General features: G+C 44.5%; 1 protein-coding gene across 1 annotated transcript in view; it reads left to right on the forward strand.

Moving 5' to 3' along the window:
* Positions 1 to 17,821, forward strand: part of LOC126547352 (docking protein 5-like) — a 35,379-nt gene extending 17,558 nt beyond the window's left edge. Inside the window, exon 7 of the mRNA XM_050195330.3 lies at positions 12,408 to 17,821. Coding sequence (XP_050051287.1) covers positions 12,408 to 12,665 — 258 coding nt within the window. The 3' untranslated portion in view covers positions 12,666 to 17,821. The remainder of the gene's footprint in view (positions 1 to 12,407) is intronic.
* Positions 17,822 to 18,196: the final 375 nt, after the last annotated feature.

An 18,196-nucleotide genomic window follows, 5' to 3' on the forward strand; every position in this document is an offset into this window, starting at 1 on the left:
GCTTGAAATTTTACGGAAAACATGTTATTTGCAAAAGAAGGAAGTGAAAATGTAAAACTACACCCTGGTATCTTGCGCCGCCACGAGAGGGCAATACGCATGCGTGGTATCATCAACAGCTGCAAGGTTGTAGTGACTTCTCTCGTCTACTAGGGGGGTCACGAATCCATATCCAAAGCTCGATAGTGCCGATAGCACCTCTAGCGCCTCCGCAAACCTGTTGCCATGCTGTTGCCTTTGTTCGCGCGGACGCACTGGTTTGGACTTCAGTCACTGCAGTGTTGGCCTCTCCTTCGTGTGACTAGCTGCCGCGTCGGACGCAGTGCGAATCCGGTTTCGCAGTGCAATGGCAGGCTCAAAGGCCCGGCAGTACTTCCAAGTATTTTTGAAATCGTACAAGGCAGAATTCCTGTGCTTTGTGCAGTTGAAGAAAGGACAGAAGTTCGGATTCTGCACCACATGTGCCTGTGATGTGAACATCTCGCATGGCGGCAAGTCTGACATCAAGGTCTACATCGCTTCGAAAAAGCTTCAGGGATACGTGCGAGCCGGAGACAGCCAGCCAAGCCTAGCAAGTTTTATATGCAGCGACAATGACCTCGGTGTGATTCGTGCAGAATGCCACTTCACGGCGTTTTTAGTTGAACACAGCATCCTGCTGAGTGTCATTGTTAGAGAATACGGCCTCGGGAACATACGGCCATAGCAAAAGTGAGGCATGCCATGCGAGTATCCACAAGCGAACTCAGTGGTGCTCATCCGCCAGAAAAATGAAATGAGTGAGAAACTTGCAGTAATGACTCGTGAATGGAATTCTATCAGTTCTCATGTCTCTCAAAAGGAGGCGCATATGCTGCAGCATCACCGGTCTGCAAGCGCATCTCTGTAAACAAAGTTATTGCACGCCTGCAGGAGAGACGTGTGATAGATCATCTCATGGTAACAGTTTGAGAGATGAGAAATGCGATACAAATCAGTTTCCCAGACACCCTTAACTAGAAACGACATGCGTGAGAACGCTAAATATAAAGTGTGCAAGTGTGGGTGTGAGCAAACTGCAGTTACCTTAAACTACCATGGTTGCAGCCACCATTGAGTAAAGTGAGAAATCAGTTCTGGCGGAATCTGAAGGGCAGCAGCACTACAAGAAATTTTTTTAGTAGTAGCAGAAAGTTGCAGCATCTCCGGAGCAATGCTAGGCAGCACTTTGTTCCAAAGAGGAATTTTTTTTCATGATTGGTAGCTGCTAATCTCCTTTTCTACTCCAGCTTCAACGGCTGAGCGCGATCGTGGGAGTCCTATATTGCAGGCAATATGCATTGGGTTTGAAGGCTAGCCGGCTGGATATATAGCTGATGACATCGTATGTGCTGTGTTCTCGTACGCCTAGTTCGCGTTGAAGCGAGAGGCAGCAAAAAGGGGAATTCTCGAAGTTGCCAGATGCCGACTTCTTCAGCTTGTTCTTGACCTATTGAACAACACGCTTGGCAGCACCATTTGATGCAGGATGGCGAGGTGGCACTCCGATTCCTCTGATTTGGTTTCTCTACAAAAATTGCTGGAATTTGACACTAGTGAACGCTGTGCCATTGTCTGACACAATAATGTCAGGAATGCCATGTGTGGCAAAAACTGCTCATAGACAGCTGATAGTGGCATCAGAAGATGTCACTGGAATTACCTGAACCCATTTTGAGTAGGCATCTACAATGACTAAGAAGTAACGTCCCTTGAATGGGCCTCCGAAATCGACACGTAGAAGTGACTATGGTCGTTCAGGAAATGGCCAGGGTGTCAACTGCGCTGGTCGGCATACATGCTGATATTCCTAGCACACCGCACAGGATTTCACTTTGTGTATGATGTCATCGTCGACACCAGGCCACCACACATGGCTTCGGGCAAGAGCTTTCACTTTTTTGATGCCAGGGTGACCCTCATGAAGCAGTTTTAGCACTTCTCGTCTAAGTGAGGATGACCACTCTCATAACCCAAAGAAGGGAACCGTCCTGCAGGTTGAGCTCATTTTCACGAGTCTAGTAATGTCTCCATTCCGGCTTATGAACCATACAGCAAACTGTCACGGATCCTTAACAAAACGGGGTCTTTTCTTGATGCCTGGGAAATGCCTGTGGATGACAAAACATGTGGATATTGACCTTCAACATAAATACATCCACGGGAGCTTTCACAGTAAAGTTCTTAGTTTCCAAGGGCAGCCTGCTCAATCTGTCCGCATGACCTATGGTTTGTCCTGGGTGATAGACCTGGGTTTAGTCTAGGCAGACATGAGGGCCCACTGTATAATTCTAGGGGAGCTGTGATCTGGAATGGCCTTGTCATGGCCGAACAGTCCGAGTAAGGGCTTGTGGTCAGTGACAGCTTCAAAATGTCTTGCTCAAAGGTACTGCCAGAACCTTGTGACACCAAAGATGAGTGCCAGTGCGTCTCTATCCAGTTGACAATAGTTTTTTCGGCTGGCTGTAGGCTCCTGGATCCAAACTCAGTGGGACGCTCCATACCATAAGCATCACGCTGGGACAGCACAGCTCAGAGCCCAAAAGGGGAAGCACCGCATGTGAATACAAGTTCTTGCTTGGGATCATAACGCACTAGGACTGGGGCTGAAGTGAGAAGCATTTGGCTTCAGCTATTGCGTCCTTTTGTTCTTTCTTCCAGCACCACGAGGTCCCTGCTGACAGAAGGTGATGCAATAGATGAAGTACAGCAGAAAGGTTGCACATAAACCTCCTGTAATAGTTTACCAGCCCTAAGAAACTCTGTAGCTACTTGACATTGCTTGGCACAGGAGCCTTGATGACCGGTTCAGCCTTGTGTGGTGCCGTGTGTAGTCCGTCAGTGTCAATGATGTGACTGAGGTACTTTGCACTATCCGTCATAAACTTACTTGTGTTTCAGTTTGAGTTCTCTCTCTTCCATTCTTTGGGAAACCTTGCCAAGGTTGTTGACGTGATCTTTGTCATCCGTGCCAGTCACCAGGACATCAAAGTATACCACGATGTCATGTAGGCCCTGCAGGAGAGTCTCCATCTCGCTGAAAAATAGATGGCGCTGCTGACACTCCGAAAGGTAGCCTTTTGTATTGGAATAGCCTCTTTGGTGTGTTGATGGTAGAGCTTCCTTGAAGAGGGGCTCTAAAACGAATTGTTGATAAGCATCCTTGAGGTGAAGTTTGAACTTGACTCCACCTGAGAGCCTGGCCCACAGCACTTCTGCTTTAGCGATTGGGCACTTATCAACAACAGCAATCGGGTTGCCTATAACCTTATAATCCCCACATATGCTAAGGCTACCATCATTTAACACTGGCACAATTCGTGCGGCCCATTCAGATGAAGTGACTGCCTCCAGGATGTCCTCTTGCTGGAGTCTCAACAGCTCTTCAGACACCTTGTCCACTAGTGCAAAAGGAACTGTGCAAGCCTTGAAGAAACGTGGCTTTGCTCCTTCTTGGACTGACAGGTTAACTTACATGCTCTGAAATGTTTCTGGACCATCAGAAAACATGGAGTGTTGGTCAATTAGTTACTGGAGGTCACTCAAAGCACAGACATCAGAAACATTGAAAATGGGTATGTTCAGTGCCTTAATCCGATTCCTTCCTAGAAGTGATGGGACATCACCTTCAGCAATAAGCAGTGGAAGCACTCAAACGTGATTGTTGTACTTTGCTGACACAGTCATCTTACCAGTCACAGGCTTGAAGTCACCACAGTAACTTCCGAGCTGGACTTTGGATGGTTGACAAGGTAACAATGGAAATTGGCGACGCAAAGTTGATTCTGCAATGATGGACACACTCGCCCCAGTATTGAGCTACATTTTGAATGGATGCCCCTATACTTCCAGCTGCACCTTGAAAAGTTTAGGTGCAAAAACACTCGGCCTTGGGTCCAAGTTCTGCATGTTGTAGACAGTTTCTTCGTCAGATAAATAAACGGTGCTGCTCTGTACAGACTTGTTTGTGCTGTGGTGTGAGTCGCCAACTGCATGCACACGAAGCTGCTTGTTAGCGTTCTTTTTCTTGAACTGTTGCATGGACGCTCGGTGGTTGCTGCCAGCATCTCTAGACTGACACACCTTTGCTAGGTGACCGACCTTTCTGCATTAACTGCAAATTTTGCGAATATGCGGACATTCCGTGGCGTAATGGGTGTCACCGCACCGATAGCAGCTCACATGTTTTTTTATCTAACCTCAATAGCACATTTACATTCGCAGAAACTTCCCCTTCCGCTATGCAGAGCTCAGACACGTCGCACTTGGCAGACTCCATGGCGAGAGCAGTCGACACCGCGGTTTCGAGTGCGAGATTCAGCTCTTCTGGCAGGCACGTCTGTATCTGTGTTGCCCTGATGCTGCATACAATACAGTCACGAAGCAAGTTCTTTAGAAATGTGCCGAATTCGCAATGTTCAGAGAGCTTCTTGAGGGTGGCAACGAACTCGCTCACAGATTCAGCCTCTTCCTGAACGCGACTATTTAACTTGAATTGACTCGCCACCATCGACGACTTAAGCGAGAAATGGCCACTCTGCGTCTTCAGGCAGTTTTCAAGTGTAGTCTCAGTCAGCTTATTTGGTGCAAGAAGGCTGTGCAGAATAGAGTATGTACAGTACTGTGCAGTAGAGTATAGAGTTGCCAGGGACCACTGTCTGGATCGAACGGGTCAAGGGAACCGTACTTTGGCATACAATCGCCGACCGTTTATTTGGACCTCACGGGGACTGCGGAAATAATAAACAGGTGTCCGAAAAAGCAGGTCAAGAAAGAAAAAATCTTTTATTTCCATGCACTTATTCGGGCTCGACAGTAGGCTTGAAGAAATCGTAAATGCGCCGTTGCACGCTGTCCCTTTTAGGCGCAGTCAATTAAGCCTGAATCTCGGAGAGGGTCGTACAGTCACTATAGGCGGCTGAAAACACAGTCACTGCTTTTACACGCTCCGCATGCGACGGCAGCGTGGCACATGATCCGTCATCTTCCGACTCGGAGTCATCGTCCGGCGGTGCAGCAGGAACCTGACGAAGGATCTCGCCGTTGTCGAGTTCTTCACATGTCAGTACAGCAGTGTCAGCACCTGTGAAACTGTCAAATGAGACGGTGTCGGGAATTGCAATGCAACCACTGCGCAAGTCTCGGCAGAACAATTTCGGCGGCAGTAGGGAGCACATCGGAAGGCGACAAATCCTAGGCCCCCCGGCACCCGCTTGCCGGCATTCCCCAGCGCAGTCTCCGCGGCCACTGTCGGCGCCATTAGACACTTGACGCTGTTTCCGTATGCCGCGTTGGATCACCGCAACCTCGACACAGCACACAAAGCAAACACCACCATGCCGTCATGCTGACACCAGTCGCACGAATGAAAAATGTGGCCTACTCGCAGCGTCGTGCACGAAGAAAGAAACAAATCAGCTGCTGGATTGTCTTGACATGGCTTACTAAGCTGAGACCGGAACTGCTGTGGCCACAAACCAGGCAGAAACGATGATGATGAGTGGGGATTTGCAGTAGCGCCACTTCGTGGGGCAGCAAGGAGGCTCCGTTCAAAACAAAAATGGCATTCAGCAAGTCGAACTGTGCACCGGTCAGAGTCGGTGCATGGTGCTCTCGATTGAGTTGGCTCAAGAAGTGTCCGAAAAATCCGACGAGAGGTTGCAAGGTGTGCGAACTTTCGGCAGTTGTTATACATTATGGTCTATGGGGAGAATGGCGGTGCTGCGAAGCAGACCAAAAATTCAGACATGCTCGATTATTCGGAGTCTGAAAAATCAGTCGGCGACTGTATTGTAATTTATAGAGTTTTACCCTTGTCGCCAAAATTTGTTGCAATCTCAGCATGTAGAATTGAGACGCATGACCATACTTTGTGGTGGTGAAGCTCTGAGGGCCTGCCCAGCCTTACCCCTCTTTATTGTGTACACAAGTCTCTCGCTAGGAGGGCTCCACCAAACGACTACATATATGTAACAGCACCTCTGTCCGTTTCTTCCCTATCTGCAGTAAAAGCTTGTGAAAAGTATGCTGAAGTACCTTATTTTCTGGACAATAGCAAGTGGACTATTGAAGTTTGAAAGTTCAAAATTTGCAGGGTGCGGACTATACATGATCTTATTTCTTAAGCTTGGAGGTGCACTTGGAAATAACGAGCCTACACTATGCCTGTGAACTTTTTTTTTAGTGTAAGATCACTTTGCAAAATTAACTCTGCGATGGTCGTTGCTGCGCACTAGTACTATTTCCAGCTCGTACTGGCTTGTGATATTGTTTGGGTGTATGATACATATGCCATGAAATATTAAACACAGGGACAGTAAGCAAGCAAATGCTGGTCTTGATACTTATAAAAGTGGCTGCTTTTCAGGGCTTAGATTTGCAAGCACATGCACACCTCATTGTGGTGTAATAAAGGGTTCAGGCTTTTACCAGTTGACAATAAAACTTTCACTTACGTACTGTTTACCGGTTGCAGACAAGCTAAAATACCTATTTTCTGTCCAAGTTGATCCCTGTGTACTGTACACTGGGTGCGGACCATGTTCCAGAAAATGACTGTCCAACTGGTTAATATGGGCTTTTATTGTTAGCGCTGCATTGCATTATAATTATAGCATTTAATTTGTTATATCTGTGCGTAAAATAAGTTGGTTCTGTATGTACAGCATTTACATGCTGGAGTTGATGTTCAGTGCCTAGCACGATAGCCACAGGTCTACAGCATGTTCCATGTAGTCACTTGGACACATGTGCACAGTCCACACTGATGCATGTAGCACTTCAACAAAATTTCTCGTGTTTAGGTATTATCATGGGCTCCTCAATGTCGAGTGATGTCTTTCGGAATAACCGTCATAACGTCATGCTGCTGACCTGGTGGCATGGTTTTGGTTATTCGTTTATGTAACTAAAACCCAAATTATTGGTCAAATATTTAAACATGTTTATGCACAACATGGGAAAAAGTATTGTTATGGGAGAACCTATAATTGTTTTTGCTGCTAGAACATGGAAACCTTGATTTTTCCGAAATATTCATTTAAATATGTCTCGGCTGCAAGTATGCTACACCCAGATTCATGTGTAGCAGGTAACTTGAGTCTGTAATCACATGTAGCACTGAGCCACGCATTTCTTTTCATTTTTAATGATTGAGTAATTGTTGACTGTTCGTTACTTCCACATCATACACTGTTAGCAGCCATTTAATTAGTTCAAAGTGACATTCATTCAGACTCCGTGAATAACAGGAGGAGGAAATGTGTGGCATAAAGGCTACTTGGCACTCAAGTGATGACTGGTGCTGGTGGGGTTCTCCATGGCCACATGTTGTATATTCTTGTGTGAGCCACCTTTTTTTTTGTAAATTTGGGTCTAAATTTCTTGTGTGCAGCCTTATACGAGCAAAAGGGAAAGAAATGCGTATCTGCTCCATAAAACAGGACCTGCTTGCTGTCGTATGTGATGACCTTGGGAAGCCTTATTTCGGCTTTGTTTGCTACCTCATTTGTTAAATAGAAGGAAAAATAGAAGGAAGACAAAAGAACGCACAGTGTCGGCGTAGCAGTTACGGGGCAGTAGGAAGGAGAGCTGGTGTAGATAGAGGCGGCAAACAGAAGACAGTGCTACTTTTATTCACTGAGGCGCCGAAGGAGGGACTGATGTCTCTGTGCACTGTGTTAATACCACATAGAGATTATGAAATCAATGCTGATGAGTATAGGCTTTGGAAAGGGGGTGCACCCCATGCATGGATAATTTTAATGTGATTAGCATTCCTAGCCTACTTCAGCCACTTTGAGTCTGTCTAGCCTTCTAAGCCAACCCAGTGATCCAAGTAGTCTACTAGCTTAAGCCGCTTATATATACTTGTCGTCGTGATGCTGTCATGGTCATTGTATTGTCATTCCAGCTTCATATCCGACTCATCTTGCTGTCGTCATCACTCCATCGTTTTCATACAGTCATACCATTGTCATCGTGCCATTGTTGTCACACTGTCGTCATACCATCATCATGCCTTCATTGTAATACTGCCTTCATTCCATTGATGTCTTTCTTTCCATTGTAATCATGTCATTCAATTGCGATTATGCCACTGTTGTCATGAAGTCGTCACACCATCGTCATGATGCAACCATGGTCGTTCTAATGTCGTCATTCGAGCTTCATCTGATTCTCGTCATACCTGTGTCATTATACAGTCGTCACACCATGGTTGTCATACACTCGTCATGCCATTATCCTCAAGTCGTCATTGTCATGTTGTCGTCATTATACAGTTGAACCCCACAATAACGATATTGCGGGGTAAACCAAAAAAAAATTGGCCTCGCAAGAATTTAGTTGTTATAAAATGAGACAGATAAGGAATGTGCCGCAAAATGAAACTTTACTGTGAAAATTTCGTTAGCTGACTTTGGCAAGCCTTGCTCAAGGTTATAGAACCGCATTGCCGACAGCACAAAGTACGCCCCACGCGTCAATCTGCGGTGGCGGCGCTGCCATGGAGCAGTATTTTCGCTCAGTCTGCTTTCAGAGATACGACCAATTTGGCTAAATTTTGCATAACTCGGCACCGGATGCAAAGCAACAGCCTTCCACTCGTGCAACAGCGTTTCTCCAGTGCACACTGTCGCCTGCTGATGCCGACCCGTCCAGCGCCAAGCACAAAATTGATTGTATCTTCTATCTCTGAAAGCAATTTAGATAATGACCCCGTTGCGCAAATCAATGTCCACTGACGCTGGATAGTGCGCCAAATCCGCATGCAGTGCCTGATGGGTGACACCGAAACCAGCGTTCTTGAAGCAAGGGACGCACATTTTCAGACAATCACTCAATTATGGCTGAATGTGTTGCAGCCCATGCTGCAGCTGCAGTCTCAAGTGCCATAACAAGTCCATGTCGCTGGAGGTGGATTCATTTGTTTTTGCTCCATTTTTCTCACCGAGCCACAGATTATTCATTGTGCTAGATATGCAAAGTGTGTCGTCACATGCCAGTAGCGAAATGTGGCCATGCCATTTAGAACTGGCAATGGATAAACAAGACGAAGGCCACAATGTGTTTTTGGCTCACGCAATCTCTTCTGGCACGTGGTTGTTCTTGTAAGTAAAATGGCAGCGCCCGCATAAGGATAATATGGTGGTATTTTATGACATTTAAAGGGGCCCTGAACCACTTTTTATCGAAGTGGAGACAAGTATTTGAAGTGAAAATAGGCTGTTTCAGAAATACTGTGCCGTAAAAAGTACTTGAATGTGTTCAGCAGAAGCGGAGTTATTGGCAACAAAACACTACCTCCGCTGTGCGCCCGGTCCTTCATTGCCTTGCACTGTGAAGGTTACAGCAGAGTGGGGCATCCACAACACTCTGCATTCTAAATGTCACTGTGGTGTGCAGTTCAAATTTCATTTTGAATGATAACGTAGGCGGCGCGATTTCAGATTTTTGTGCCTACGGCATGCTAAACATACGCAAAACGCAGTTGTCCTCAGCAAGCCGCAGTGCGCTTAGCCAGTGGAATCATGGCAGTACCCCACGGCGGCCGTGGTATCTATGCTATGGGGCAGACTGCAGCTACCAATAGCAGCCATGTATGGGAATCCGCTTTATTACAAAATAAAGTGTCCAGAAGAGAATGAGGAGCAGGCTTCTGTTGAAAAGAGAGCATTTGAGAGAAAGGCGACTTCATGCTCCACTTGCGAGCTCCACGCACTGCGTGCAACAGCAAAACTTGGCTGGGATGTTCACAGTAGTGTATGCTTCCCTTGGACTACATTATTTCACCAAGCTCGATTGGTGGTTCAGGGCCCCTTTAAGTGCAAAGCAAAGGCGTTTGAGCACTTCATGGAGTCTGCTAGCCTTTTACAAGTAGGTAATGTGCAAAGTTACGGTCCACGAAATTTTATTGGTAACCCACGATTGCAGTTCAGCGATATTTCATTGTTGATAGGTATGAAATGTATTGAATGCTATGGGCGTTCGCCAAGGTTATGAAAATATTTCATTCTCGCGAGATTTCGTTATCATGGGTTTTGTCATTTCAGAATCGTCATCCCAGATCGTCATCCCAGATCGTCATGTCGACATCATCATGCTGCCTTCATTATTCCACTAACATCATTCTTTCATACTTCTTCATAGTCACTGAATTATGATACAGTATTCATCATGCAGTCTTGGTTGACTGTGGCGAGGAAGTGTCGTGGGCCGATCCTGGAAACAGTGTACAGTCGAACCGCGAGTGATTTAACAGCGCGGTGATTGTGAAATAGTTCGATATAGCTAGAATTCGATATATAATGTAAAAAACATGCAAAAAACATGTAAAAAACTTCTGCAAATCAATCAATGAACCAATCATGGTGCAGTAAATACTCACTTGAAGCCTCACTCAAAGTATTTATTTCTTTGGCTGAAAGTACTGCACCAGTGCAGCCTGCTTCTTATTGGCAACCTCGTGTTTAACGATGGCGTCCTCAACATAGCGTAAGCAATCCACAAGCGATAGGCCGGTGCCTTCTATTGCGCCGTAGCAGCGGTGTAGGAGGGCCAAAGCAGCTACAGCCTCAGTTGAAGTTGGGAGCAGGGCAACTTCAGCGCTTGAGGGATCAACCTCGGCAGTATGTTCATTTGGCCGCTGCTTCCGCTGCAGTCTCCACATCCGTCAATCGAAGCGTTTTCAAACACTGTCAATAACAAAGTATTAAGTGGCATCTGCCATGGCGTCTATGAGTGAGCCCAGTGAATGCGCGCTGTTGCGAGTCTTTGTGAAAGCAAACCGCCAGTCCTTGCGAGGTGCAGCAGGCGTAGAGCGCAGCACCGAAGAATCAGTGTGGCAAATGCAATGTCTTGTTGACGTTGTTGAACTAGCCAAGCTGCCACGTGCATACACCGCTACGTTCAAATGGCACCCTCAGCGCAATCGATGTGTGCAGCTATAGTGCGCAGCAGTCGGGAACGCCCACTGTTCCACCGCTATCTTTGAGAGTGTTGCAGGAAAGCTTGCTGCCTGGCAACAGAGCGCACGTGGTCTGGAGTGGCGGAGTTCGATATATCCATTTTACGTCCAACCCCAGTTGAAATAAAAATCTATGCGATTTTCCAGGTGATATAGAAAGTGTTTGAGATATGCAATATTTCAGTATATCTGTGTTCGATATATCGAGGTTTAACTGTATGTCGCATGATGCTGAAGCAGTGGAAATCTCAGAATCACCACTACAGATTCTAAATAAAGATGTCTTTAGCAATATGGTGTGTTGCCACATTAGGTCTGTTTGAATCACCAGCGCCACATAAACCAGTTCACGAGATACTGACTTCGCTGTTCATTTCAGTGGCACAGCAATGGCGCCCTCTGAACCAAGTGGTTCATTTCAAAAGGTGCTGTGCTAGTTCACAATGTTGCTGCACCCTCTCTACTGTTGGTGCAGACGTGGTGCAGAGACCAGTGAAGACATACAGGTGTGAAGTAGCATTGCAGCGGACGACATAGCATACAGGCAAAAGTGGCTCTGAAACCCCGCTATGTGTACGCATGCGCTGGGTGTATTTGTGCCTCGGAAGCCGACAATACCTGTGGTTCAGGACATTTAAAATTTGCGGACTCAGTGCACATTAATCTGCCAAAACCTAATGCCTCCACCTCATCTGCACCTCGGCATTCAAGTGACACATTGTGTCTGCACCGCAGAAATTGAGCTGCACAAGTTTTGAATGTCTCGTGCACTGCTGTGAACTAGTTCATAATGGTGCAGGCAAATCGAATGGACCTGTGGCTTGAATGCTGATTGCAATAACATTGATAGTTGTCGTGAGATGGGTTCTGCCGGAATTTTTTAGATTAATTTTTTCTAAAATATTTAGGCCTAAATTTAGGGGTGTGGCCCTTACACAAGTTTTACACAAAAATATAGTTTTGTTTGGGAAGCTCTGGTTTAGATAAAGCAAGCTTTCATAATACTGGGCTAGAGTAATGTAGTGATTATTTCTGATGTCACACCTGCCTGCAAAGGCAGCTATGAAAAAAGGGCTTGTTGGTTTTGCATGCACGCTGCCAATGTCCTGATGGTGCACTTGACTGCAGCACCAGATTCTAAGGGCCCACATTCAAAACCACCTGGGGTGGCTTCACATACTTTATTACAGCACTGACAGATGCTCTGATGTTACAGTAATTTTGTTTTGCATCATGGCTAATTTGCAAGTGTACCCCAATTGGCTTCTGTCATGCATCAGCATTTTTCTTTTCTTCTGAGAAGCTTATATGAATATTATTTTTTAGCAGTCTTCAGTGTGAACTGTTGTGGCAGCCAGGGTCAATGGTCAGTGTAGCCAACTGTGCCAGCAACTGCTGCTAATGTCGGTGATCTTTTTTGCAGAGCCTGATCCCACCCACTGGCCCAACATCGTCTGTGCCCTATCGTAACTCCACGAGCCCCCTCCAGCAATTCAGCTCATCTGAAAACCTACCAGGTAGTCAGGAGCGGACCAACCATTCATTAATGCCCCTGCGGGACGTGCCTACTACCTCGCAGTCCTTTGACAACATCTTAAATCCCCCACGAGTTTCCAGTACTGTCAGTGGGACCTCGCGTTGTAGTCTGCGATCCCATCTTCTTCAGTTTCAAGCGCGCTGATGATCAGCGCAAGTGAGGGAGACTGTGTATATGTGAATGATCTGCTGAACAAGTGAAGCTACGGGCATGTGGATCATGATTTTCTTTTTAACACACAGTAGTGGACTGCTGCTGCTGTAGCAGCTTTGGACCTGTCCTCCTTCAAATGGTTGTAGGACACCATTTTTGCAACTCACCGTGCATGTGTAAATGTTTGTCATCACTTGTACTGATTTATGTGTGCACTAAAGTGGACTCAAAGTGGATAAGCCTTTGTGGTTGTTATTACCCAATGACGTGGCACTTTTTTATGTTACCTTCAGAGCCTTGTGCATCGCTGTTTTATTTGGTCGATTAGACATAGCTTGTGCTTGGCAGATACCTCAGGTGCCCTAAGCTGTGGACACTGAAATGAGTATGTTTAAGAAACCATGTTGCCCTCCTTTGTTCCCATCTTTACATATTGTAGGCCTGGGCTGGCTGGTACATGTTCCAACCATTGTTTGGCTTTAAGGCCATCATATATATACGTTGGAAACAAGAGTGGACGCTAAAATTGTGTGTGTGAATAAGCACTTTACGTCTTTTATGTCATTTATTGTACTTGTACACTGCCAACAAAAAGTTGCTTGAAATTAGTGTTTGTATTATTTATGGAACACCTCTGCACAGCCATTGGTTGCTTTCTGAATGCTAGACTTTGTTTTCACCCACCGCGGTGGCTTAGCAGCTATGGTGTTGCGCTGCTAAGCACGAGGTTGCGGAATCAATCCCAGCCGCAGCGGCTGTATTTCGATAAAGGCAAAAACCAAAAACGTCCATGTTTTCCATGCATTGAGGGCATGTTAAAGATCCCTTGGTGGTCAAAATTAATCCGGAGTTCCCCGCTACGGCGTGCCTCTTAATCAAATCGTGGTTTTGGCACGCAAAACCCCAGAATTCAAATTCAGACTTTGCATGTTCAGGAAAAAAAAAAGAACACTGGAAGAAAGCAAAGTGACTTGTTGAACATGAAAGTGAGTGAATGTACCAAACGTGTGATTTGGTTAATTGGTGTGCTATTTTGAATTTTTTCTTAGCTTTGGTATTTATATTAATTTTAACTATCCCAAACATGAATGGGTACTTCAGTCATATTCATAAGGTAGCTCTGCAGCCCAAACTCTTGAATCTTGTGGTGAAGTTAGGACAGGTTGCTGTAGACATAATGCCTTCGTGGGCAGACTGTATTCTAGATTGTGTTATTTGCATTGCCTTGTGTCTTGTGCTGGTATTCATATCTGTTCTGCACAGGCTCCTTAATGGCATAGCCCTGGCTGGGCTTTACTAACAAAGTTTGTATTGATCCGGATTGTATATAAACAGCACTGCAACAGAACCGTAGTGCATACATAATTTTTTTTGTTAATTTCTAGTGGTAAGAAGGCCTTTTGTATTGGTTGAAACAATTACTGATGTAACTACTTCACATGAAGATAGGAAAGTTAAGGGTGATACCTGATTGTTATTTTTTGTTTTTGTTACAAGCAAAAGCTACTTCCACAGCAGTTCTATGATGTAACACAGTGCTCATGTTATTCATGGAGGGATCTTTTTCTACCTGAAGTTTATTTTTCTTTTGCTGAATTTTGTGCCTTTGCTAAAATCATTGTGTTGTATTTACAGTTGCATTCTTGCTAGATGCTGGAAATAAGATGCCCTCAAATAAATTTTATGCAGGGTAGAGTGCCTTTAATGTGCACCTAATTTTAGCTATTGGGTGCAAAGACACAAATAAGAGCAGTGCCTGATTTCATTGAGGGGAGGGAGCAGTGAGTAAGGGTGACCAATGTTGAAAGAGAAGGATTATGTCAAAGTGCAGGTTAAAGTAACTTAATATTAGTGACTTAGGAACCATATTCCTTTCAGTAATTACAATTCAATACTTGTCTGTGTCTACATTGGTTGGCTTCCTGTACATTAGTTTCATAAGTGGGAAAGGCTCGCTTTAGCAGTTGTATAGAAAAATTTCAGTTCATCATGTGAACATGGGAGCTTTCCTGATGGAAACTTTGTGTGCCTGACTTCGTGCCACAGTAGTGAATTTGATTTGTTGCGTGCAAGTAACAAGCTGGGAACAGCCAGTGTGATGGGTTAAGTGTGCATGGCAGTGGATTGGACTGTGATGTGTCATGTGGGATGATGTACTTTCCCTCATTATCTGTGGCCAGCACTTATGGGACAGTGCCTGTGTTGCCCCGATGTTGGCCATGTGGTTTTTGTGACAACCTTTGTCAAAAATATACAGGCATCTGCAAGACTGATCAGAGCTATTGCTGGGCTAGGTGGTGATGGTGCTGTGACAGTCCTGGCGTTACAGAACTCTGAAGGGAAAGAGTTCTCGGTCTTCTGTGCATCTGTGCTGGGTACGCATTAGGTGCCCACTGCTCATCCTGCATTCTGCTCTAGTCGCATGCAGTCCAGACTATATACTTTTGACAAAGGGCATACAATTTGTGCATGTGTGCATGTTAAAATAAGCAGTACAGAAGATGTGCATGCCTGCTAGCCTCAGTGGCCACTGCAAAACCCGAACAGCATTTTTGCGGGTAATTTTTTATGCTCGAAGCATATGAATTTTTGTGAGCATTGTCACAAGCATACTTAGGATGCAGAATTCTGAAAGTAATAGAGCGTATATTCTGCTTTCTATGTAAAGTGAATAGGTGGGTTAGTTGGTGCATGTTCGTTCTGATGTGGCCAGCTATATATACAATGCACAAGACATTGTGTCCCTCCTCTTGCTTGTTTCTTGTCTCTCCAGCTGACCACAGTGCGATAAACTTCATGTGCATCGATGTTAGTGTGTTAGAATTTTCCACTTTTATTCCTCCTTTACCATTTCATGGCACAGTTATGTAATAACATAGATGCTGACTACATTAAAAACACTAGATGGTTAAAATATTCTTTAAAAACAAAGCAGTACAGCTCCTGTGCATGAGCTAAAATGTCTAGTTGTTTCTATTTAATTGTTTTAACGCTCTAGTTTTCTGATTGTTCTGCACCTTTGTTCATACACAACTGTACCATAATCATTCCCTACCAGAAGAGCTTTTGTAAAATCCTAGACTTTTGTCATTTCTTCAGTGTGCTTTTATTGTTCTGTAAGAAATGTCATTAAACTTTATCAGGACTGTCCGCATAGCATAGTTTCATACTACACTTACTAAAGGGAAGTCTTGTGCTGCAATTATTGTCTAATGACCATGAGAATCCTGAGTAATGGATTTTTCTATTTGGCACAGATTCATTAAGAAAGCATATTGCAGCTCTTGTTATTTGAAGTTCAGTTGTGTCGCATTTTAGCCTCGCAATGTTTCTTCTGAGCAGTTCAATGTTTTACATTCTCGTTTAAAAGTGATTTTCAGCACATCAATAAATCGTGATACTTTTGGGGATGTGCATCCCTAAATGTCACTAAATCAGACAGTGCAATGTTAGTAACGCAAACCATGTGTTATGATGGTTTGTATTCTAGACAATTATCTTTGTTAGTACTGATATGGAAACTGTCAAATGGCTCAAATTAGGTCATGAAGGGGACTTACGCTATAAGGAGAACTTCTGACAAAGTTAAGCAAATTAATGTACTGGCCATCATTACCATGCTATCACTGAGCAGCCGTATTGTTAAAACACCAGTGCCAGATTTTCCTATGGTATTCTTAGCGTGAAACTATGCTACAGAGGTGTTTGACTACTTTTGAACATAGCTCTCAGATGGTCATTGTGCTGTTGGCATGGTCATTCAGAAGGCATACTATTTTTAGCACCATTGTTTATTGTAATTTCAGTATGTTGATTTTGGATATCCCTTTTATTCCACTGTCCCTCTCACCCTCTGTCGTACTCGGGACAGAGCAGTTTCATACACCAGTGGCTTTTAATAGTGAATGTTTTATTCCACTTGTTCAACCCTTTTTGTGCCATGGACGAGCTGGGTTTATCCACATGTTTCTAGTATAAATGGCCAAGGACAAGCTCAGCTCATTGGCGGTACTTTGCATTTTATAGCAGTGCCATAGACAAGCTGGTTTTGTCAGTGCTTTGTTGTGCTTCTGGTGGGTGGCAACGCATAATACATGGGGCAGTGCAAGAGGGAGCAAGTTTACTCTGGTAGAGGCAACAAAACATCTCGACAACTGGGGTCCTTCAAAATAATTTGGCCATTTTTTGTCAGAATTCGCAATAGTAGTGTGGTATGAAAGGAGATATATCTCATGTGCCCTTGCCTCTTGCTTTGTTGCTCTTGGTGCAGTAAGCAGATTTTTTCTTGCCAATTTGGTGATCCCGCTGCCGACTTTTTTTTCAGCCGAAGGAAGTTGGGTACCCACACGAGCACAGTTAAGAAGTGCACCTGCTCGCACACTTGAAATTGCCATTTAGTTTATTAATTCACTAATTGGTACTTATTGTGCACTTTCTAATGTCCTTCATTCTGTTGGTCCCACCTGCCTCACACCCCTCTGAAAGAATGCCTTCAGGGAACTCTTGAGCATATTTTTTTTACCTTCACTTGAGTGTGTGACATATTCCACCTGAGCTGCCAAGGTGTATGTGAGTGGCCTACAACAGAATAATGGTCACAAGAGTTGGCACGAGGCTTTTATATGTGAAAACTAATTCAAAATGCTGTGAAACATCAACATATGAACCTGAAGATGAACTTGGGAATCTGCATGCACATATTGTTGTTGAATGTCAGCCTTAAGTTTAACAAACGTGATCTTAACTTTATGTATTATAAGTTGAAGTAATGATTATCAGCACATGTCAGTTAGAGTTTTGCAGTTAATGGTTACTGAGGTGAAGCTTAGCAATGCCATAAAGCCTAAAATGATTTAAAATAATTGTTTTGAGGTACAGAAGCTGCTTTGTTATGGAATCTTCCAAGCACCTTGCAGTGAAGTTTGAGTGTACATAACGATGGTTGTCTTGCATCATATTGAACCCAAATTGCCGCATATTTTTGTAATTTGAACAGTGAGACTTGTGTACATTTTTTAGAAAGTACAGGTTGTGTTTTGTTACCTAGTGCAACTGTTGCTCCTAATCTACTTGCATTGGAGTAATTACGTCAAGTTTTGTACAGAATGAGTGAACATGTTTGCATAATAAATTGATCTGACAAGATATGTACGTGAGTGTGTTAAGATCTGTTGTACAGGAGCAGTATTGAGCAAATGACACATTTTTGTATAGTTCTTAGGTAGTGACTAAAGTGACGGGGCCCGTCACTTTAACAACACTGTAGCGACGGGGCCATCACTATAACGATGTCGGTATAGGGGGCGAGGACTTACGGAGTCGCCATTTGTCGGAAGCGCCTCACTTGTGTAGTCTGAGGGATAATGCGGCGCGCTCCACATAGGTTTGGCTATCGGCGCTAAATAAACATACTACGCGGGAGCTCTCCTGGACATTTTTGCAAGTACTCTCGAAATGACAGGATCATCTTGCCTTTAAAATAATAATCTTGGACAAACAGAAGGCACAGAATGGTTTACAGA

This window comes from Dermacentor andersoni, chromosome 1 (assembly GCF_023375885.2).
Source record: "Dermacentor andersoni chromosome 1, qqDerAnde1_hic_scaffold, whole genome shotgun sequence".
NCBI classification, from domain to species: Eukaryota; Metazoa; Arthropoda; class Arachnida; order Ixodida; family Ixodidae; genus Dermacentor; species Dermacentor andersoni.